Source organism: Anser brachyrhynchus (genome assembly GCF_964034855.1).
Source record: "Anser brachyrhynchus genome assembly, chromosome: 6".
Lineage (NCBI taxonomy): Eukaryota > Metazoa > Chordata > Aves > Anseriformes > Anatidae > Anser > Anser brachyrhynchus.
Window position 1 is genome coordinate 9,180,723 of NC_137700.1, and position 24,339 is coordinate 9,205,061.

At 36.3% G+C, this 24,339-nt stretch overlaps 2 protein-coding genes across 10 annotated transcripts in view; both read left to right on the top strand.

Annotated features, from left to right (window-relative positions):
- LRMDA (leucine rich melanocyte differentiation associated) overlaps positions 1-24,339 on the top strand; it is a 668,732-nt gene that overhangs the window by 228,107 nt on the left and 416,286 nt on the right.
- The window catches only part of LOC308197317 (uncharacterized protein), a 296,269-nt gene that overhangs the window by 180,358 nt on the left and 91,572 nt on the right, over positions 1-24,339 (top strand). For 2 of the 9 annotated variants that reach the window (XM_080597574.1, XM_080597573.1), the window contains exons 1-3: positions 3,462-16,950; positions 17,714-17,806; positions 17,876-17,964. The exons of 4 other annotated variants lie outside the window; for them this stretch is intronic. In XM_080597574.1, the coding sequence (XP_080453700.1) occupies positions 17,723-17,806; positions 17,876-17,964 (173 nt within the window). In that variant the 5' untranslated portion in view covers positions 3,462-16,950; positions 17,714-17,722. Of the gene's footprint in view, positions 1-3,461; positions 16,951-17,713; positions 17,807-17,875; positions 17,965-24,339 lie in introns of those variants that run through there. 3 more of the 9 variants (XR_013952808.1, XR_013952809.1, XR_013952810.1) reach the window with 3 other exon arrangements.

The window sequence follows — 24,339 nt, forward strand, 5'->3', positions numbered from 1 at the left end:
TGCATCTTACAAATTACATTCTACAGTGAGAGAAGTAAGGAATGCTTTTTCATCTTAATCATACTTCTCCAATATATTATATTTAGCAAAAACAAATGAGTAATATAAAAACAACTTGGACTGAAAGTCTGCCATAAAACCATATGGAATTGTCAATTCAAAAAATACATTTCTGTTAATGGTGCCTTGGATTTCTTTTGGATTTATTTATCAGCAGCAATACACGATGGAACAATCTCTCTTAAGAGATCATAGGTTTCATACTGTCCTTTTCATGTGTTTTTGAGAACTGGTTTTGGCTGGGATTGGAGAATACAGTGGCTATGTACTCTATCAGTTCAATGGGTCTGCTGTTTGTAATATCATGATTTAAGATGCTTGGTTTGTGCTGAAGCACAAGGAGCTCTTCTGCAACTTCTGTTAGGATGCCTAGCTGCAGCTGAACAGGCTCCACTGAGGAGCAGCTGTGTGTAATCTCTGCCCAAAACAAGGCAGCTTGGCAGTGTGTGAGTACAGATTCTTGTGTGCCAGTTGCATCAAGATTAATTCCCAGCTGTAGTGACTTGCTAGGAAAGTTTGTAATGTAAATAAGATACAGTCTATCAAGCTGAAGGTCATGAAATAATATCAAAGCAGAGTGGTGTTGTTACAGAAATTGTGATTTAGTCATTCAAAACAAGCAAGTTATTTATTTGTGTAGCACACAAATATAAGCGTTTGTATTCTCTTCTGTATACGTACCTTAACATGTTAAGGTACAATTGAGGGATTTCTATCCTAATTCTTACAGATGCTGTGAATACTTGATCTTTTAAGACTTAGTTTGTATTGACCACTATCTAGGAATAAAGTGATCCCATTTCCCAAGAAATGTTTGTGTTTTCAAAATGTTCCTTGGCTAGTTACGTGTCTAAACCCACAGCAGTTAAGGGAGTAACCCAGCCCTGCCCTGTTTATTTGGGATGTTTTCTTTATATATTCTCTGATGTTGCCTTTCTGTTTTGAATCTAAATACAAAGGAAGAGATTCTGTCTTTAGTCGTATACTTTGATTGTGCTGTTGTTTTCCTGTGAAAGAAGGAAGGAGTGTGAAACCATGGGTGTGCTTGGAGAATCAGGGCTATCTGTTGGATTCCAGATCTTTGTGTTAAGAATTTGTTCCCTTTCTGTGTGCTGTTCTCCTTGCCTTTTGAGATCGTAATTTTGTCCCTGAAGACTTGATGTTCTAATGTTGCATGAATCACACCCAGGAGCGAAAAAGCAAACCCAAAGAAATACTAATGGACTCTTCCAGAATTAAAGATGACTGGAAATCCTCTGGACATTGAAGTACGTGTCATCTGCCCAGCTCTTGATGAAACCAAGACGATGGTTGATGTTTTGTGTGTGTTTGGCTGTTACTATCATTGGAAGAAGCTAGAAGAATGTAGGGAAATTTTTCTTGCTGTAATAATGGCAGCATGCAGTTCAGAACTTCAATCTAGCAGAAGATCTGCTCATCTCTCTCCTGCTTGCTCTCACTACTGAATCAGGTCACTAACTAGTTTCTACTGTATTCTGGTATTTACGTTGTAAAACAAAATACTGCAAAAGGACATGTAATGTAATCTTTGACAGTTTCTTTAAAAAAAAAAAAAAAGAAAGAAAGAAACACACCTAGGCTTTACCCTGGGGATGAATTGTCTGTTGTGTTTGTATGCTTAGGGCTGTGGTGGTTTCATAGTAGGCCAAGCTCATTACACAGGCAGCTCTATACATATTTCTGTCCACACCTGACAGTTTGTTCATTTTTCAAACCTGTTGAACAATCTTTCTCTATGCCAGGAGATGCTTCTGCCTTTAATCTTATTTCTGCCTTTTTTCTCCTTTACCACTCTGGGAATTATTTGGACCTTTGTTTCCCCTCATACCAAGAGCTGAGTTGTTTGTGCCTTCTGTTCTCCTCCCCTGCCAGTGATCCCACACACCTTTTTATTTTTTATTTTTTAAACTCTTGCCAGAAGTTTTGAGCAATCCTGTCCCTTCCTCAGTCTTTTCTGCTGACTCCCCCCTACATGTTCTGTTTTTATTTTTTGGTGAACTATATCCTTTTGTATGTTAGCGTAGTTCACAAAAGCCCCAAAGAGTTTTCAAAGCATTGGGGCCGACTGAATGAGAGCCAAGAGCAATCAAGTATTGCTACCTCTGAGTAGGGCCTTGAGAAAGAACCGTGTGTTTGTAGCGTTCATTACGAGTAATATTTCCTGTATGCATAGCTGCTTTTGTCTGGGAATCCAAATTGTTTTACAAATATTAATACAGCCAAGTAACACCTCTTTGGGGCAGGTGATAACGTGTCCTTCTGAATTCTTGTTTTTGTAATTTAATTTTCTTAACTCATTATGACTTATGAGATTGAAAGCTGCATGTGATGCTGGGAGTAAATGAGATGAGTTAATCTTTCTCATCTGAGAAGTTTGACTAGAATAAATAGCTGGGTTGATTCAAAATGAATTACTAAGAGACATTTAATCAGAATTTGAGTCTGTTACAGACTGAGATGGGAACCCCTTCACGTTGGAAGCATTTGTTTACTCTAGTGTTCTGCTACACAATTTATATTGGAAATAGTTAAATGCTGTTTCTAAATAGTCATGTTTATATTGTTATATTCTTCATTAATTTTGCTGTGAGTGTTCTTACTCTGGTGTCTTTTCCAGCTTAGTTTAATCTACTTTTAATGCACTTTAAAAAAGTGTATTAAATTGAATTAATCAGGAAGTTGCCTTGTTATTGCAAAATAACATTTTTGAAAAATTACAGGTGCAGATCAGACCTCTGTCACATCTGAGCAGCTGGGAGTTGTTAAAGCCTATATTTATTAAGGGTTTCCACTTTTTGTCTGGGTTTTCCCAGAGAGAAATATGTATATCTGCTCAATGTAGTGCATTAGAAAGAGAGCACATGCTCACTTTGGGAATAATACAATTTGGGAAAGGAAAAAAAAATGGGAAAGAAAAAGGTAACATAGTTTAAAGAATATATATAGCTGGAAAGCAAAGCACAAGAAGGTAATTGTTGGAGAGGCTTTTTTGTTTGTTTTTTCTCTCTGAAGAAGACTTTATCAAGCGGTCTTCTGTATTAAACCCATCTCAAGAGGAAGTGTTGTACCAGGTATGGACCATATATAATCAGAAATGGATGTAGCTTTGCCAAGGTTTAGGTGTCATACCCTAGAAATGATCCTAGAGTAAAGCTGTGCAGTGTAAGTCTTCACACAGGGCATCAGTAACACTGAAAATTTTAGTCTCGTTAATTCACGATGCCGTCATTCATTTATTGGAATAACAAAAAACATTTGCTGTCTGTGTTGGATTAAAAAAAAATTAAAAGTGTAAAATTATAACAAAAAATGCTTTCTGGTATGCAAGTCATTTTCTCAAAAACACTTTTTTTTTTTTTTTTTCTTTTTGGGGGGGGGGGGTAGTGGTGGTGGGTCTTACCAGTGTTTATAAAACCTGAAGTGTGGGAGACAGAGAGATCAGAGAGATTTGGCCAACCTCTTTTCAGTGGTTTGTGGGGACAGGACAAGGGGTAATGGCCACAAAATGGAGCACAGGAAGTTCTGCACCAACATGCGAAAGAACTTCTTCACAGTGAGGGTGACGGAGCACTGGAACAGGCTGCCCAGGGAGGTTGTGGAGTCTCCTTCTCTGGAGGTATTCAAGGCCCGTCTGGACGCCTACCTGGGCAGCCTGCTTTAAGGAACCTTCTTTGGCAGGGGGGTTGGACCCGATGATCTCTCGAAGTCCCTTCCAACCCCTACAATTCTGTGATTCTGTGATTTTTAACACCTAAAACTAATAAAATGGCCTCTTTATAAGAGAGGTGCTAATAATGGCAAAATATCTCTGCTAAACTTCACTGTGTATATGTAATTTTCTTCCTGCCAGATAATTGCATTTCTGGCTGAAGTTCTGAGCACCAGTCATGTTTCTTGCCCAGTTAAGTCAATGACAGGTGTGTGGTCTGTCTGATTTCGTAAGGATACACAGTGCTGACATGTCCTATTTAAAAGATGTGAACTCAGGTGTGTCTAAAGCAGAGGCTGGTTCTAGCACACACAATATTTATTCTTTATATGTCAACCTTTTATTAGTCAGTGTGAAATATTTATGTGTGTCAGTCTAGATTCATGTGGTGACTTCTCTAAAAAGAGGGTCGTACAATAAAAGATGAAAACAAAGTTTATCTGAATGCTACTAGCAAGCACAACACTTTAAAGATTTTTTTCTCTAAAAGATGTCACAATGTACTAAGGATTTTGAGTATTTAGATATTCCTATTTCTTTTGACTTTCTGCTGAAGGAATAAGGAGTATAATTTTTGTAAGGAAATATTGCTGGGCCATCTCAAATTTCTTTTAAATTGCAACATAACTTGAAAGTGTTGATGATATGGGGTTAATATACCTTTTAAAGATCAACTTGACTACAGACATGTGTTGGAAATTTTGTTTCTGGAGCACAAGAAAATAAGCAACTAAAGTCCTCATCCAAGAGCAGGGCATGGCAAGTAGTGAAAACATTTATGGCATTTTAACATACATTGTTGGAAATATATAAATATATGTTCATATGTATTCATATACATACTTGCATGTTCATATATATGTATGTGAACAGATAGTGATTCAAGTGACATTACTCTGCCTCTTTTTCATCTTCTGTCTTCAAGTGCTGAAGGCTGTTAGGGTAGTCCTCCTAGATGTGCCTAGGCAACACAAGGCTGGACTTACAGAAAAATAACACCTAAATTTGAGTTTGATAGTGGGATTTTTTTTATGGATGTTGTATTATGGTGATATATCAACAAGAAAATGAGAAAGAATTACAAGCACCTTTATCTTTGACTAACCCAAGTAAGACCTGGTACTCTTTGTTTTATCTTGCCATTACAGACATGCTGTTATCTAACTTTTGTTATCTAACTTTTAGTTGTTAAACTGCATGGAGCAGGTAGACCCCTTGCGGTATGCAGTTTTTCACTGTTAATGCTGGGCATCCCTAGTCTTGGGTGGCCTGTGTACAACAGTACTGAGCAAGGTAACAGCATACTGCCGATTAATTCTGGACTCCATCTTAACTTCATTTATTTCCTGGGCCACATTTCTTCTGTTACCTCAAGCTATTCAGACCTTTGTTGTTTTCTGCCAGATGTGATCAGGGAGTCTGACAGACAGCCCATCTGAAAATTGGTCATGTTTCCTGCATATTCACACAGATTTTATGGAGAGGACAGGATCAAAACTTTTTTTTTTTTTCTTTCTGATTAGATGAAGAATGGCATCAACAGTGAAATTTTGGGCATATTTAGAATATAGGCATATTTCTTCTCTGTTGCACTGTGGCATTTATATCCATGGTATTGCTTGGCTCATGAGAAGTATTGCTAGGAAAAGAGCTAAAGTGTTTTTGAGGCTATATGGAGAAAGAGGGGAGGTGGTATTACAAATACAAGGGAGGAACTTCTTAAAAAGACAAAGCAAAAATACAAAAGCAGTATTTTGATAAAAATCTTAGCTGGCTATAGGGAGGAGAAAAGTTTAAATAATCTCCTTTAGGATATGGAATTGTTCCCAGTGGGTAAAAGCAGAATGAAGTCATTTGTATAAAATGCTTTTTGAAGTATATGTAAAAAAGTAACAAATTAGCTGCAAAGAAAAAGCCTGTGTTTGCAGTTCTTCCACCCTGGGCCTCCTTACAACATCCTATTCCCATTCATGTTTCTGTGATTTCTGTGTGTAAGACTGATTCTGTAGATAAATAAATAAATAAATAGAGATGTCTTCATTGCCAGATATGATCATATGGGGGGGGGGGGGGGAGGAGGGAGAGAGAGGGAAAGAGACAAGACTCATACAGAACCTCTATTTCAGTCCATAAGAAAACTGAAAAAAGTTTAAGATAAGACCTTGTCAGAGAGCTCCAGTTTTGTCCTACGTGCTGCTCCTTATTATTTAATGAGTGACAGTGTTGTTTTTCAAGTATGGTCATCATATTTGGAAGGGTCTAAAATAAAGCACTTCTGATTCCACTAGGAAAAAAATGAAGTGCAGTCTCTATAGCTCACAGATGTTGTTGTTCCATCGAAAAGCATAAACTCAACCTGCAGTAGAGGAAGAAATTTTTGTGATGTTCTTGCCATTGGTGGGAACAGTGCCCTTCAAATGCTTTGAATCGCATCATTGACATTTGGTTTCTTTTTTTGATGCTTTTCATAATTTTTGTAAAATATACCACACTTGATGCTGTTGAGAAGAAATAAAATTTATGGAAGATGGAAAGAAGTGCTTTACTGCCAGTATGCAGCTTTTAGCCCTGATTTGTTGTAAAGCTAAGAGACAATTTAACATTCGGGATGGGGAGAGAAGGGGGTTACCTAAGGGATACTGTTGTTGAGGAGAGTGTAATTTTACTGTCAGATATGCTTGGACTTATTTTTGTCAGAGTAATTTGCAGTAATCTGTGGGTTATTTGTGCTCTGATTTTCTCAAAAGTACTGTGATGTGTTTCTTGAGACCTATTGTACAGTTTGAGTTAACGTGTGCCTTAGACTGCACCTGCCTCGCCAGTTCTGTAACCTCCCTTGCCAGTCACGGAAGGGTGCGCTGCCATTCGTGGACTTGTGGGGACCGCTCACAAAGTAGGCTGGTACTCCCTTTAGTTCTGGTGGGAACAGATGCTCTCAGCGCTCCTTGCTACTCTGCATGGGTAGGAGCACTATCATCCCGGGTTCAGTTTCTCTTGTTTATAGAGGTATGGAATTGCACTTGTCACCTTCAATTTTTTTCTGTTCTTTCCTTATTATTATTTTTTTTCAAGTGATTAACTATACCTAGAGATTTATTTAGAGAAGTCTAATAAACTGTTTGTACTCAATGCATATGTAAGTAATGAGAATGAATGTGACTGCTACATATCTACATAGCACAAAATACATGTATTTTAATATCACTCTAACTTTAAATTAGCAAAAGGTTTCCCCTCCCCCCCTTGGAAACTATGCTTTGTGGCTTAATCAGTCTGTCACTTAAGTAAGGATACAATTTAAATTATCATGCTTGTATTAATTCCCCTTCATTTGTATGTTTTATGTATTTTGTAGCCATATTTTTAAACATCTATTGCAAATACACTTAACAATTCTAGTAGAAAATTACTTTTTGTGTTTCTGTAATGATCCCCTTGAGGTTATTTTTGCATAAATCCTTTCTTTTATTTTCAGATACAGATCTGTTTTACAGTAGAGAAAAAAAGCATTCATAGCAAAAAATGTAAATTATTTTTTTTATATAAAAATCCTCTGTGGAACCTAATTTCTGAAATATGATGATCAGAGGCACCTTTTTTATTAAAAAAAAATAGTAATTTGTATATTTTTTTATAATTACAAATTCCTTTTTATAACAAAAATATGCAACTCTTATCAGTTCTACAGTATTCACTGTAGATACCTGAAGAGGAATATTTTCTACATAGTGCTTAAATTTGTCATGGACAATTTTCTGTTAAGCATAATAATAGATTCCTTGAGTACTTATACCTCAGAGGAGCCTGAATAGACATCTGTTGCAATTTCTATTAAATCATAGTGATTCCATTTTTATGTATTTCATTTCACTTGATATATAGTTCTCCCCTTTCCCCTTCTTTTTATCAGTGTTGAGGCATCACAGGAAGTTCTTACTAAACTTTGTCAAAAAATAGAGTCTTGAAACTCGAGAGCTTCATTTTACATGGCATTAACTTAGGAAAGGGAGATCAGCAGTGCATGCTGATTTATGGCAATAGTTATTGAATTTGAATGCCATCATCTGTTTTCCATAATTCTATGCATTTTTTTGGTATGGAACATAACTTACCCCAAAGCGGCATTTGTTTGTGAGTTTGCCAGTCAATATCTCTGACTTACTTAATGGCTTTAGATAAGGTTGAAAGGAGCTGGTATTAGTTTTACTTTAATATATGGCAACAGCACAATATGATTTGTAAAGGTTTTAATTAGTTTTTATTTATTTACTCTTTTGATGCCATCTAACTTGTGTGTAGAGTCTCGAGGACAAGATAAAGCAGCGTTCCTCTGACCAACCATACCATTGGTACAGGATTTACCTTCGCAAAGCAGAGTTGCACATCTCCATAACACTTTGCTGTCACTGCCAGTTTGGATATTCCAAATTTGGATAACTATCCCTTTTGTTTATTGCCTAGTTGAGCCTGTCTCTAAGTTTAAGGAATTGATATCTTTTAGCATGTAACATTTTTGGTTTTTAAGTGTATTTCTGCTGTCAGTGGCCGTTATTAGTATATGCCAGTATTATTTTAAAGAAAGAGTTTTCTATAGAGAATTTGTATCTGCTTTAGTAAGAAGTTACTTGGGTTGTTTGGCTTTTGGATACAAGATTTATAGTTTTTTAAATAGTTTCAATGACTCTGAATTTGTGCATGTTTCATTCCGTATCCTACTACTGCTCAATGAAATATAACTGCTTATTGAATTTTCATTTCTCTCTCTCTTTTTGGTTTGAACATAATGGTTTTGGGATCATTTATTTATTTATTTTTAATGGAAAATAAGTCAAAGCTTCCTCCCTTGGTTCTTTAATCCATAATTATTTCATTGTGAACTATTACACAGTAGGAGGGCAATCTATGGCAAACTTAAGATCCTTTTACAGGATCCATGTTTTTCCCCAACCTGTTTAATAAAACGGTAGCATGAAAATAGGAATCACAAAATCTGCCTGTATCTTAGGTGGTTGCTTTGCAATAAATGTTCTTAACACATTCATTAAGTGTGTGGATGCAGCATTCATATTTTACAATGTAACATGCTTCATCCAATATGCCCGCTGGCCTCCTCAATCAAACTAATACAGATAAACACAGACAACCAATATAGACCCAAATGGGCTCACAGCAACTCAATCAGTAAAGCACAGAAATACCATTAAGTGATATTCACAAAAAACTCACTTCATCTACACAGTTTTTGGAAGCATACAAAATCCTTTCAGAAGATAAGCCTGGCAATGGTTCACTGCATATTGCATCAGAAAGCTCATGTACATGTATTTAGGAAAATTAGTATTTTAATTTTTCTGTGCAGAAACTCAAATGAAAATTGTGAGTTGCTCTGACTTCTGAAAGTTAACTTCTGAAGGTGTTCCACACTTTAATTTTTCTGAGCATTTTCTTCTTATTAGATTTGATTCTTTAGCTCTACTTACTCACTAATATCCTTTATAGTTTGCTTTTCTAACTGATAAAAGTATCCTGGATTGGACACACTTTCTTACTCACAGTTGAATTTATTTTATATTGGTATCTATGGTGCACATGTTTTCTGGGAAATGTCTTTCCCTTTAAATATTTGTGTGCTTCAAGTAAGCTGGAAAATGGAAGATGGATGTCCACTGTGATGTATTGCTGGCCTGGTACCAAAAGATGCTGAGTGGCTTGTGTCAAGGCATTGCATACATCACAGAATCGGTGCCCTAACTGACTGTAGTGTGACATAATACATTACTTTCATGAGAAGATTGAACTACTCTTCTTTGTATAGGACAGTATGTATTTCTGGTATGGTGTATTCTGCTGCACAGTGTTTTGAAAATACTATACATCTATACACACCATTTCGATTTGTGCATGTGAACCTGTATACAGTTTGAATGCATGTAGTATTCCATTTTCTAGTAAAGTTACCAGAGGAGTAAAAGAAAAATTTGCTGGGCCTATTCTTCACTTAGCTTTTTATTTTTAACAAATGAAAAATACGTAGAGCAGTTGTCATTTGTTAAAGTGTAGCAGAAAGAGCGAAACAGGCCAGTGGATGCTTCATCAAGAACGCTCATTCAGAATGATGAATGTGGCTAAACACACATTTGTTCGTAAAACTTGCAGAGTGGATGAGCATCATTAAGCATGAGGAATAGGTGCAGCACGCTGAGAAGAGAGTGGAGCAAACAGATGTTGTGAATTTTTGCAGACATCCTTCATCCACCAGTCCATCATTAATATGGTTGAAGGTGATCCTTTCTTTTTATTTAATAAGCACAAACAAAGTGTGCGCACTATAATACTGCTGAACACACTTTTTCCAGAGGGAGTAGTGTTTAGATAGGGGGCTACTAAAATGCAAATAGATTTACTATTTACGAATGGTGATAGCATGTCAACCTCACGAGCTACACATACGCTTTGGCATGGCTACTTTCTTTCCTCTTCGAGTGGCTTTATTTGACAAGCTTCTCAGTATAAAGGTCTGAATCTGCAAAGGATGCCCTGAAAATCCATTTGATCTGTGGAATTAACCTTTCTGATAGTTTAAGTGCTAATGCTGATTTGTTGCTTCTCTATTCGTGTGAGAGAATTCCTTTATATATTGTCATAAGTTTTCAGTCTTGGATGTTAATTGAAATGTATATTTCTGCGTCAGATTTTAATTCCTGATGTTCAAAAGGTTTGGAGGAGTGCTTTTAATCTTTAACACATTCTTTTGAAGTTCCGATTTTTTTTAATAACACTTTCTGCAATGATGAACTCTTACATTAAAGTATCTTTCAAGTCCACTTTTACAGGTACCTAACAGTCGTCTTTTGATGATGAACTGCTTCTGTGGTGGTCATCTGCATCTAAGAAACGGTTATTCTTAGGTTATCAAATCTTTTGCATGTACGAGTACTTGTTAATTATTAGCCATTCAAGTTAGAACGAGTGCAGCCTTTCACAGCCATAGACATGTGCTCCACTAAACAAAATGGTGCTAAAAGGTATTTCCCCCCGTAGCTGTTTCTCGGCTACTGGAGTGCCTGCTGGGTTCCTGGGAATCTCCCTATCTGTGCCTAGCCTTACACAATAAATGCAATAAATTCACACACTATTCATGTGTGAATTTATGCAAGTATAGACAAATGTTTACAGGACTGCAGCCTGAGTGAAAGTTGCAGGAAGATGACCTTGAAACAAGGGGAAGAGAGAGCAAACGTGGGAAAAACATGATTTTGAAAGTACCAGAATTATGAGAAGTGATACAGTGGTGGTCAGTCATATGTTTCTCTGTGTAGAGGCATACTTTGCAGCCTTTAGGCATGTCCCGGAATAGAAACAACCCCCTGCACTGTATTTTGTACCAGCAAATTAATAGTAAGTCAAGCAATCCTAATTATCTCTCCACAGAGTAGAAGGAGAGGAGGAAAAAACCAATAACTTGATAGCGCCACTTACTCTAATTTGTTCATCTGTACGTTTTGTGATATTAATTATCATTTTCTTTGTTAAATTTTTGATGGCTTTTGAAGTGTTAGTGAAGATGTTGCGTAGAAATATTATCATGGAATGTTATGCCAACCATGCTGAATTCCTCTCATTAGGGAGAAACTGAACAATCTTTTACATCTTTTCTGAGGTTAATACAAATAGGTGATTTGTACCAGAGGCAAGGTCTTTAGCAAGAAATCCCAAGAGTCCTTTTCAGTTCTGCATACTTCTGAATTTTGCAATATAGAATTTCTAAAAACACTTTCACTACATTTTTTTTTTTAATTTGTCAAACCTTGTCTTTTGTGAGGTATATGGGATTTGAATTTTCATTGCTTAGATGTGGAGAAAAAAAATTCTTTTTACCTGAAGATTTTTATAATTAAAGAAAGATCAGCTGCTGTCTCTGTTAATATTATACTTTTCCATGCTTTGATGAATAGTTAAGGAACTATTACTACCTAGTCAGATTGCCTGGCTATGTCAGTTGTCGTGCTTAATTGCTTTCCTAAAAAGACAATTTGACTGTGGTATTGCACTGTGCTTGTGGCCCTTTCTGCTAGTATATTTTAGTCTTCTGGCTGGGAAGTGTGTGCAGGTTGATCTTTTCTATCTGGAGAAAACGAATGCTTGTAGGCCTGGGTGCTGGATGTCATGGGGTTTGAAATCCTACCTATTTCTAAAGCTTTGTTTTAATGTGCAAAACCTTTGGCAAGTAGAGAATATAGGCCTGCTTTCACACGAATGTGAAAATGGGGCTAAAGAGTGAGCCCAACAGGCTAAGTAGAGGCAATACCAATACATTGGAAGTAGTAATTTTTTTTCATGGACACAGAGATAATATGCATAATCATTTTTAATTCTGTGTACCATTTTAGGAGATCTAAGCAAGGAAGAGTTTCAAGCTTGAAAGGCAGGAGTTAATTCATTCAGAACAGTGAAGATATTTTTTCTAGATCTCTCAAACTATAAATGACTTGAAGGAACTGAATTGCAGTGGCTCAGGTTGACAGATTTAAGTATGTATTGAATATTTTTTGACCAATTAACAGAATTTTTGTTCTGATATTTTGCAAATCGTTTATCCTGTCATACATGGATGATTTGTGCAGGTCAGTTCTGCTTTGAGATATTGCTGTTTCTCCTGCTTAAATGTTAATATTCTAAATTGAATATTTAGCATCTGCTAAACTGTATAAAAATTGGTAGACAGTAAGCAAAAATGCTTTCAGGATATGTCGTAATGTGCTTATTCATTCAGTTTTACAGCCTCTGTAAACAAAGTTTGTAGTTTGTTCTTTGTTGAGAAACATACACGAGAATCTTCATAAACTGAGAAACCTATAGCGGAGTAAAATTGATAATGTGGGCAATTATCTTAGACATTAGTTAGGGTCTACATGAAGTAGTTTTGGTTAGAATTTACTAGTGACACATGAGTGGCACTATATGTCAGATCAGAATGTTTACTGAGATAGTGCATTCTGTCTTGTCTTAATGTTTATCATTTCATTTTTTTCTTAATTTTTTTTTGTTTTTCTTTTTTTTTTGTTTTTTGAGCTTAAATTTACAATTAAATTAATTTTGCTTGGCTTTAGGCTTTGTGATACAGACAGGGAAAAGAATACAGTTCTCGAGTTCCATCAAATTTAATGCCAAACTGCTACTCTGAAACAGTTCTTTAATAAATTTTCAATACTGAAATAACATACAAGTAAGGAGGAGCTCCTTGGATACTATGAGGTGTAAGTATACCTGTCAAGTCTAAATCCTTTTACTGATACAATAGCAGCTCCCCCAGTAACCAGAACCTTTATCAGTAATGTGCAAATTTACAAGGGAATGATTGGATCAGTAGCCTGTACGGATTGACACCAGCTTGAATGTTGCATGCCAGCTCCAACAGTTGTAATACAAAACGATATGTGTACATGCATAGAGATAATCTTCCTGCATGGGGACATTGTGTTATGTTCTCTTTAGTTAATGGGGGTGAGCTCTGGCATATGCTGATGCTAAACTGGTGAAACTGTATGCAGATGTTGATGACAGTGGATCACATCATTCCCAATCTGAAGATACGCAAGTATGGAAGCCTCAGTTCCTGATTCTAGGCCTGTCATTTGTACCCTGCAGGGAAGGTATGTAACTTTCCTATACAGGCCTTTTTTTTTTCCTTTTTTTTTTTAAGAGGGGAATAATGATGCTGGCTAACTTGTGAAGAGGTAGGAGAGGACAGCTATGTTAACTGATCTTAACTAACTGGGGTCCACAAAATGTTGTGTAAATGCAGGAGAGGATGTTTAGTAAAAACAAAACCTTTCAAATTATCGGAAAGGGAATCCAGGATATGCAATTTCTCTTTTCAAAATCAGTATCAGGATATTTGGAGGACAGGCTATCACTATTATGTTAAATTGTGCTACCTACAACATAAGCTTCTGTCTTTGCTAAAGCTGCCAGTTTTTATAAACAACTGAAGACAGAAAGGGTTTACTAAGAATAATGTTGAAGCCCAAAAGAATCCTGCAGCCTATAAATCTTAATAGAGGTTCTGAGATTCCAATGGGCTGCATGTGTCTCTTTTACCCAGCCTCACTCCATCTTGGCTCCCCTGTGATGACTGCAATTTTCTTGAAACACAGGCACGGTGACTTGAATTTACTCATGGCACTATTTGCCTACAAACAGGAATACATGCATATAACCTATGCAAATCAATAAAAGCATGTCAAGACCCCTTAGATCGCAGTACTCTGCTAAAATGCAATTTATCATGCTGCAAATGAGAGTAAGAGACTAGGTAACAAATAGTGTCTGATCATTTAACTAGCACCTGTTGTCATGCATTTGAAAACTGCATTTTTCATTTGACGTACAGTAAATTGCATTTTCATATATATTGAATGGAAGGGGGGACTAGGGGATGTACATATGCAGGATTTTATGAACAATGGGAGTTTTACAGCTGCTCGCTTGAAGAGGTCATATCAGAGTCTAAAAATCTATTTGTTCAATTGTTGGGAATGCAAAATGTCTCTAGCTATTTAGAGAAGAATATGAAATGAGAAGTTTCTAAGATAATTCACAGCATTGATAAATGTATAATTACTCAGAAAAAATGTTTTACATAAATATCTAAATCCACAGTGGTTTTTATTTATTTAATTATTTAAAATTCTAAGAATGTGACAGGCTGAGAAGAAAGGGACACTTTCTTTGTGAAGTGCCTTGTTCGTTTCTCTCGTGCCCACATTCCTCCCCACTGCATCCCCTTCTTTTAAGACTTTTTTTTTTTCCAGAGTTTTATGACTGATTGCAAATTATAACCTTAGATATGTGCACAAGAGTGTGTGCAAAGGTTGGAGAGAGATTTCCGTGTTGAAGAATACCCTTCTGCAGAATACCTAGAAAATTTGTTGGCTGGTATAAAACAGCCAACTTTGGCTGTTGTTTTTGCTGAGATTAATCCAGTTATGGATTATTCTGCTGGTATTTCTTCTGCTTCATGAAGAAGTAGTCTTGGGGACTCAGGAAAACTATATACAGCAATGCTGGGGTGATAAAGGTCTTTTCTCCTGGACTAACGGCTTTGCAAACGCTCATGGATTTTGCTACCACACTTGAACAAGAATCTTTTGAACATTTTCCCTATATATCCCCATCTGTATGTCATGTAGTTCAGTTCTTGGACTTGACAAACATTGTGGGTAGGTGTCATAATTTTGTTTGGCACAGAAAAACAGCATCTCTTTTCTTACCTTTGTGATTATTCTCTGTGCATTAAGGAATTTATTTTGTTTTTGTTGTTGTTGTTTTTTAAGGTTCATTTGAGTTATTAAATAGGTCTGCTTGAGCATTTCACTCAGGATTTTTATAAATTATAAATTATCTTTTTATATTGTCTGTCCAAATAAGAGATTCAGAAGAATTCATTTGCTTAATATTTGTGACAGATTAATTAAACTTCTTTTATGTAATAAGCATGGGATACTACTAGGATTCTGAACTTCATTGTCCTGCTATTTTCACATTAGTACTAGTATCAGCTATGTTAATTAATTCGTATAGATTAAGTTTTTCATTCAATCTGAATGTTGTCCTAATGCTAGCTATAAAACAGGTTTATGAAGTGTATGTGTAGTTTTGTGTCATAGAACATTTGTGAGGTTAGTCTGCAAACTGAAAATTTTGCATTTCATTTGTATACATGTATGAACAAATGTCTTTGTGTTCCATATTGTGCCAGTTTGCCTCCATGACACAGTATACTTGTGGGTTTTAAAAAACAACAGAAATGAAAACAGACAAAAAAATAAACAAAAGCAGCAAATCTTCCCTTCTTCTGTCTCCTACAAGGATAATTGTGTACACAAGAATATTTTTCATAATGTTATGTTTTAAGGATTTTGTGCTTTGTAGCCAGACTGAAGACTTCTATTTTTAACTTCTGTAAACGACTACTTGCAGGTTTCATTGATGTACATCTTTTTATAGAAATGCATTTATTGTTTAAAAAAAAAAAAAGACATGAAGACATGAACATGATATCTTTAGTGATACAAATATAGAAATATGTAAATTTGAATAGTCCTAGGAGGTTTTAATTTTCAGATATTTTTAGGAACATAAATGGGAGTGACTGAATTTTGCTAAGTTAGGTGTAAATGCTTATTTGTGAAAAATCCATCTGATGCTTATTAACAGCAAAGAAAATTCAAGCAGTGTAAAGATGAACTGGTTTGCAGTATTTCAGCTTGATTTTACTAGCAATGAAATGTAAATTGTGTTATGGTGCAGAAAACTATGCCAAGTCATGGGTTTTATTTCAGATCATTAGTATGATGAGCATGTTCTGTTTATGTGAACAAAACTCTTATGAACACTAATCTGAATGGCTACTTAGTCATTTCAATCAGTTTGTAATTATTGTTTGGCAACAAAAATACCAGTTTCATTCAATAAAACTCTGTAGCCTTATATAATTATTTTCCTAATTCTTTCCTTCCATGTCCTTGTTTTGGTATCATGTGGTGGTGCAGTAACTCATTTTTTTTTTCTTTTCTAATTTTTATGTCCCAGTGGGTTGACCTCTCACATGATGCACAAATATATAGAGAGAGTACCCTTACTTCGCACACAGTGGAGCATATACATATGCTTGAAATAACAATCAAGATATTGTGGCCCCAGGAATTAACACCACTTTATTTGAAAAGACAAGTGTGTTATACAGCTTATGTACGTATGTGGCAGTCTTTAAGGAACAGAGAGTCTTTTAAATATTTTAAAATAGACGTATTTTGAAATAGCATTTTTATACTGTGTTTATGATTTTTTGTTTGTTTTGGAGGGGTGTGGTTTTTACACTAACCACAACTTTCTGAAGATACAGAAGCCTTGTTTAAACCCACCATAGCCTAGGAAGGTAACATAGTGTTATCAATAGCCACCTGTGCAGGGGGATGACTTGAGGTTGGTTTCTGCTGCCTTCCCACACCTGCCAGGTCAGTAGCCCCACTGCCTGGTCAGGCCTTCCCCTCAGGTGCAGCCAGGGGTGAGGGCAGCCGGGCAGGGAGGTAATTAAGCTTCCTGCCCGTGAGAGGGCAGCTACAGCTAGGGGAGAAGCCAGGAGGAGAAGTGCTGAGGTAACTAACTTTCTGTGGGGTTTGCTAGTATTAAAATGGTCTCACTGTCACAAAAAAGTTTTGTCGTGAGAAGGAATAGATTTTAGATGTTGTATTTGGCCTGGCTGGAACATAATTTTCTTCATGTCAGCTTGTGTAGTGCTGTGTTTTAGATGTGTGACCAAAACACTGTTGGTAACACAGCACTTGGTAACACACCAGTGTTTTGAGCTATGGCCAGCTGGGGCTTGCCCAGCATCTAGGCCTGCCTTGACTCCCATTGTCATGCAGTGAAGGGATTGGGGTTGGGAGGGGATGCAACCGGGTAGAGGACGCGATCTAACCACGGAGGTGTTCTGTGCCGTGAAACCCCAAACTCTGAAGTAAAATGGGAGAAGAGGGGGCTTAGGGAGGTGAGCAATCTTCACTCGGGAGGTGGCTGGGCACCCGCCAACCCATGGGAGGTGGTGAGTGAGTGCCTTTGCATTTTTATTTTCTTTCTTACTTACATTTCTCCTTCACCTACTAAGAAATTTTTAGCTCAGCCCACAAGTTTTCATTTTTTTTTTTTTGTCATTTTCCCCTGTCCCATGGAGGGAAGGGGGGAGGGAGCGGTCAGCTGTGTGGTGCTTAGCTGCCTTCCAGGGTTCACCCACCGCAGAAGTGCTGGAAACTCTGTAATGGTGGTCAACTTCAGTGCTGGCTTTTCTGCAGATGTGTATTTTCAATACTTGCCTGCCAGTCCTCTCTTGGCAGAGGTTGCCTTTGTTTTCCTCCTTCCCAGGGAAAAGTCATGTACCAGAACTGTTGCAGGAGGAATAGAGGCAGGCAGCAGATCTACTCTGGGGCTGGGGGAAGAGCGAACACCAAAGAGCAGGTAGCACTTCTGAGTTGTTTTGAATCCCTTAATACTTACAAAGGTAAAAAGTATCAGTTTCTTCTGAAGGCTCTGTCTTTTGACACCATACCTACAGGTGGGGAGAGAATAACAGCAGTGGAAAACACTGAAGTTGGTATGCTCTTCTGGCTTAAAAGGTGACTTGTTTTTCTTCTTGCCCCAGGCCTGGGATAGTGGGGATACAAGGAGACCTTGAATTTTCCTTAAAAATATTTATACCTTAGTTTTTGTATAAAGATGTATTTTCTTAATAGATGTAGAAAAACTTATTGGAAATCCTTGATTTTACATGTTTAAAGGTTTGTTTATGAAGGAATAGATGATTTTTGCAGAAAGACTACCACAATCATGCACGGAGGCACCAAGGAATTTTTGTTTTCTATGCCTCTATAGAGTTAATGTTTTATCTCTTTTCCCCACCTATTTTCAGCTTTTGAAACTTGGATCTTTAAAGTTTGCAGTGCTGTCTCACAGAACAGATACTACCATGCTGTTATGAGATGGTCCAGAACTTGATCGTAGCAGTTTAGTTATATAAAATTACTGGTTATGTACTTCACCTGAGTTTTAGAAAAGTCATGACTCCAACAACAGTTAAAAATATTGCTTGAAGGGGTACACACAAGATCAGCAGTACAGAAGTCCAGGAAATCAGAGAATAAATGGATGCCAAAGTGCAAAGGTATAAAAATATTGAAATGAGGTTTCTGTGCTCTGTTCATCAAGAGCAAAATAGGAAACTATTTTTCTTTTTTGCCTTATGGGAGTGCTTTTTTTTTTTTTTTTTTTCCCAAATGATTGAATATGATTTGGAATTATACCTTGCTGATAAAACTCATTTTTGGTATGTCTAAGTTTCAATCTGATCTATTTCTTTGTGTCTAGAATACAGTCAAATGTCTTTTAAATGAGAAATATGCCAACTAGGATTGTTTTGGTGCAAAGATTTCCATTTAGTTAGCAGAGAGAGAATGAGAATTTTTAAAATAAAGCATCTTTGAGTTGCCTGCAAAGGGAATAGAAAACATATTTTAAATATTTTGACATAAGAGGTCAAACGGAATTGTTTCATTTTATTGTTTCACTTTTTTATATTTATTTTCTATCTGTATGGTCTACCCCATTTAAAAACTTATGTAAAAAGTAGTTGCTTTTAAAACTAACAACTATGATGTTTATTTGTAATATCAAGCAAATGCTATGGCTTTGCCAGCTGTGCTTTTTTTTTTTTTTTTAAGTGTAGAAGGCCCCAAACTATTCTTGATACTTGTTCTGAAGATAAATTAGTGGCTTCTAAATAATGCAGTGAACCCTAATTCTCTTTGATTAGTAGTGAGTTAGATGATAGCGACCCATTGAAATTGGTCATCAGCATAAATAATGAGTGAATGAACTGATAAAATGCGAAGTCACCGGCCATCATAAATCAAATGAAATCCACTTTCTCTGGAAGTCACTGAAATTAGAAGTCCATGCTCCTATTAATTATTTTGCCTTCTGAAGACGACAGTGTTATAAATCAGCCTTGAAAGGCACTTCACTTAGAAAGCTGAAAGAGTAAGACTGCCTGCAAATTGTTTTGTATACGCACCTAATTGTTTCTTAACTAACCCACCTTTTGTAGTATGACTGCTGAAAAGCAGAAGGTGCATCCAAAAGTATAGATTAATGAAAGTAACAAATACTGCTGTAAGAAAATTATTTGGTTGGAGTAATAGCTGTACCTTCCATGTTGGTCAGTCTGAAGCTGCGTCGACTGTCCTTGTTAGACAGGGCTCCTCCAGTCAATTTGGACTTGAACTTATTCTCCTTTATTAGACAGATATAATTATATTGCAATAAGAAACTTGGTAAAAAAAAATGTGTGGAAGAAGGGAAAATGGACATGTAGACTGGTTTAGTTCAAAATTGCACTGTGAATGTAAACAGCATACTGTAAGAATTTGCAATGACAGGTAAACAGTTTCTTGCAGAAAATGTATGTGTATTTCTGTAGTTTATGTCTGTGTGTATGTATGTGAAGACGTATGTATGTATGTGGTTTTTTAAAGAGACCAAACTTTCTCTTAAGTAATTTAACACTCCTTGCACAATATCTTATTTTTCCTTTGTTGTGTTAGAAATTCCATACACACGTATCGTTCGATCATCCCCAAAATGTGTCTTCATTCATACTGCTAGTCATTTAAGGAAATATGCGGGATTCGCTTATGAATTTGCAAATGTTTATTCAGTGTAAGGTCAAAATATATTTTAAGGTTTGTTCATCATACGGTAGCACTTTAATTTCTGAAGCCTTGTAACTTGCACATTTATTGATACTAATACATTCAATACCATCATTACTGTATGCATGGATCAACTGTAAAGCTCTATATTTCCATTCCCTTAAATATACAGGATTTATGTTTTCAAGTATGTTGTTTAGTTTGGGGTGTTTGGAAATTGGGACTTAATATGCAAAAATAAATGCCTTTTGCTTGAAATTTTTGCAGTGATATCAGGACTAGATATATAGGAGGGATAATATGCAGGTGACTTTTTTGTCATGACTGTAGTTCAAGAACAGTTTTCAAAAGGAGATTTTATCAGAGGTGTTACTTTGTCCAGTGCATTGCTCCTTTCAGTGAAAAGGTCAGACCATTTGAAGTAGTATAGGTGTGGAGCACAACAAAACAGCATGTGTACACACACATGCACACACACACACCACCCCCCAAAATTTCAGGGGATTAAAGAGGCAGATACAGTCATTCAAAACAACAATGTTACTAAACTACTGATTAAAAAAAAAAAAATTTACTTTTCCCAGAAGTTTTGAGTCATCTGAGCTATGGACACCCTAAAAAGAATAAGTCTTCTCTTTTTATTAAAAATGTGAAGAACAATCTCCCATGAAGCCATGAAGCTGTCATGGAAATTAAAAACAGTTTTCACTGTTCTCAGCCAAAGCAAAATAAATTGGGTGAAGTATGGAGGAACAAAATTATTAGTGGGTATAGTAGAATCTTGTTTAATTCCTGGTTCAAAGTAATTTTTAAAAATTATTTTGAATGCAGTATTTGCTTAAATATGTTACGCATTGCTAAATTAAAGAGAATGGCTTTAGAATCTGGACCAGTCAAAATTTATGTTTGTTGTTTGTTATGAATTTGTCAGCAAATTGTGCTAGTGAGAAGGCTATCTTTGAGACTAGCTTTATTTTTTATTGTCTAATATGTTTCTAGGGTGATTATTTATAACCTAGTGATGATGAGAGAATGTTAGAACAAAAAGTTTCTCTGAGAAAGAGCAAACAACTGTACATAGGCAATTACTGAGGTAATTGAGTTACTTTAAAAATAAACTTAAGTTGCAATAGATTTGCTTCTACAAAGGTATTTGATTTGTATGTCAGTACTAATTAGCAATGGGTGAGTGTAAGGAGCAGTCCAGTAACTCTGGCTGAAAATATCATTCCCAAGGCATCATTGCAGATACCTCTTTCATGTCTTCTGTGGTCTTGTGTCAGTGTTTCTTATTTTTGGTTGTCAGTGGCATTATTTTTGAGTACACTGGCCTGCAGTGAAGGAGATTTTCCTTCATTCAGGTGCACTTTACATGAATTTATGTTCCTGTTTTACTGACTTGTAGATAAATTAACAATCGAAAGAAGCAAAGTTGTGAGTCTACTGAAAAAGCATTAGTCCCCATACAGCTTAAGAAGGTACCTTATTTTAATTGCATTGACCCACTTAATGAGTGAGACATTATTTAATAGAGGGTGCTACTGAAAAGTCTCTGAGTTGCTTCTGTCATTTCCACTTAGATGAGATGGTCCTCAGAAACAAATTGCTGTCTTATGCTTTGATACATGATAATGAATTTGGTTCTCTTACTAACTTCAAGAACAGTTACTTAACCTATGTAGTGGTTTCCTTTGCAAGGCAAATTTGATAAATGATTAAGTAGTTCCATTGTGGTCTCGGTAAGAGAAAGGCCGTCTAAGAAGATGGCAAGACTTACACCACTCTTCAGGTCAAGAAATGTAGATGTTGGCTAAGAGAAGAAAAAGTGGTGGGTTTTGTTTGTTTGTTGTCTATAGGAGTGAGCCTATGTAATTAATTTCCTGATTATAGGAGTAAGCGTGTAAGCATTCACTGTAACGTTTCCCAGTGAGACACTGACAAGTAAGTAAAGCAGAATCTACTGGAACATTTTCAATAGTTGCATTGTAAAGATAACATCCAATTTTGAGCATTGTGAAAGTATCTGCTGGCAGCCTGAGGTGCAAATTGCTGACAGTGCCAATCCCCTTTACGCTGCAATGGTAAGTGACACTGGACCATAGAGTACTTGCAGAAAGAGCTCGGGCTATGGCAGAGGAGACCTACAGGGGTAATGCAACGGACAGCCAGTTTTTAGAGAATATTTAATTCTGGCCATAAGAACTAATCTCTAGTTTAGATTAAAAGTCTACCTGGTGACTTTTTAAAGTGTCTGTAATATGGAAGTGAGGTCTTCCCTGCTCAGCTTTTTGAGATGCCTAGCTTTAAGAAGTGTATAGAAACTTCTGTTTATTTACCTAGGATATAATTTATTTGAGAAAGGTGTTTTTGAATGCCTGTGGATTGGGGACTGAAAACATACCACCATTGGCTGCAGTATCATGGCGTGTACACTTTTGTACATCCATTCTGGTAAAAGCAGGGCCTTTATTGTTTTCTATAAAAAGTCCCTAACCTTGATTATCAACTGGCATACCCATTTTAAGATTGGTATCCAAGCAAGTGGAAAGGCTTCTGCTTCCATATTGATAATCATAAGTGGTGGAAGTGAATCAAGAATAAAAAGGTTGACCTGTCTTCTTGTATCAGCTGTTTTAATGCCATCTTGTGCCTATTAATGGAATTACCAACATTTGCTTCCACCGTGGTGCCATCGGTGGTCGAACAAACATGGTAGGGAAATGCAAAAGAGTAAAAATCCTGTTCTGAGGCTTATAACAGATTTTGATTACTTGTGCTGTAATACCTTACTGTATTGTGAACTATTTGTAGTTTATGTGCTTTATTAGTCTTGGAAGTGCTAACAAGCTTATTGTAGCTGTCTTTATGTACATATATCTTGATGTTCTAAAAATAGCAGCTAAAATAGATTTAGTATTACAGCACAGGAAATTTACCTATGTAACCTGCTGTTAAATACTTGATAACAATTCTCTAGTGTTATTAAGAAAACACAGTCCCTCTTTAATTGCTTTTAAAGAAGTCTGCATTTTTGAAAATTCTGAGATCTATACAGAATTCTTCACCTGTTCTTGGAGGTATTTTTCCCGACTATCTCTAAGAGTATCCATTCAAAGTGGTGAATGTATGCTTTCGTTTCACTTTATGTACTTGTTAATGCTGTCATTTGTTTTGTTATTTTATGGGGAAAATGTTAGATGCCCTCTTACAGTTGGGTAGACAACCAAAATAAAAATAGCATGAAATTTTGAATCATGAAGTGAATAATGAGTTAAGTTTCTTATTTTTCTTGTTTGATCTTTGGTTTAAAAAAAAATAAAATAAAAAACCCTGCATGTAAATATATTTTTATGTATGCTAAGCGCAAAGATAGCTCTGTCCTACCATATTGATTTATTAGATTCTCTGACATTTTAGTTGTGGTCGTTATGTTATATTTATGAGATGAATGTTGGATTCCCTCATTATGTTATCCTCATTTATTTTACATACTTTTATGGCTGGTTGTGCTCAGCTTTACATTTAAAGCTTTATTGCAGCTGTTAGTGTTGGGGGGAGGGGGAGGCAAGTACTTATTGATCAGAATTTACGTGTTTACTGTTGTAATCATGATTTATTTAATCTCTTTCTACATATAAGTATAAGGTCTTTCTCTGAAATAAAATAGTACGTATCAGGAGGTCTCTTCACCTGAAAGAGGGCTTTGCTGGTAGTGACCAGACTTCTCTAGGGGAAAATGTTGAACTCTTCATGATACTGATGTTGAATTTTTCCTTTATATAAAGAGATGCAAGTGGTCTTTATGATTTCATATTTTATTTCCATTTGCTTTGCAGTTGAGATGAAGCAATGTTAACATTAGAAATGAGCATTTGTCATTTAGTCATTTTCATTTAATCATCGCGTGACCACTTCACACCTTACAGGATTTAGTTTTACAACACACTGTGGTAGTATTGTGCGCGCTTTTTATGGTAAGGGAAATGGAAGTCCTGAGATCTGACAAACAGCTGTGATTTGGCAGCACCTCAGTAGAAGCTGTAAGAGAATCCATGCTAGAAGTGTTCTGAATGTTTCCCTGCTGAAAATAAGGCTGTTCTGAGAGTTTCTAAAGTGTGCTGGGAAAGCCATCCCACCATTGTGGCAACGTCCTTCTGAAAACCTGCGCTCAAGTAGCTTGAGCAGGGTGAAACAGTGTGGTGGTGGTGGTGGGAGCAGTAATATAGCCGAGAGTTTGTCATATGTTCTCTAATGAAACACATGCATTTCTGTATCATATATTGG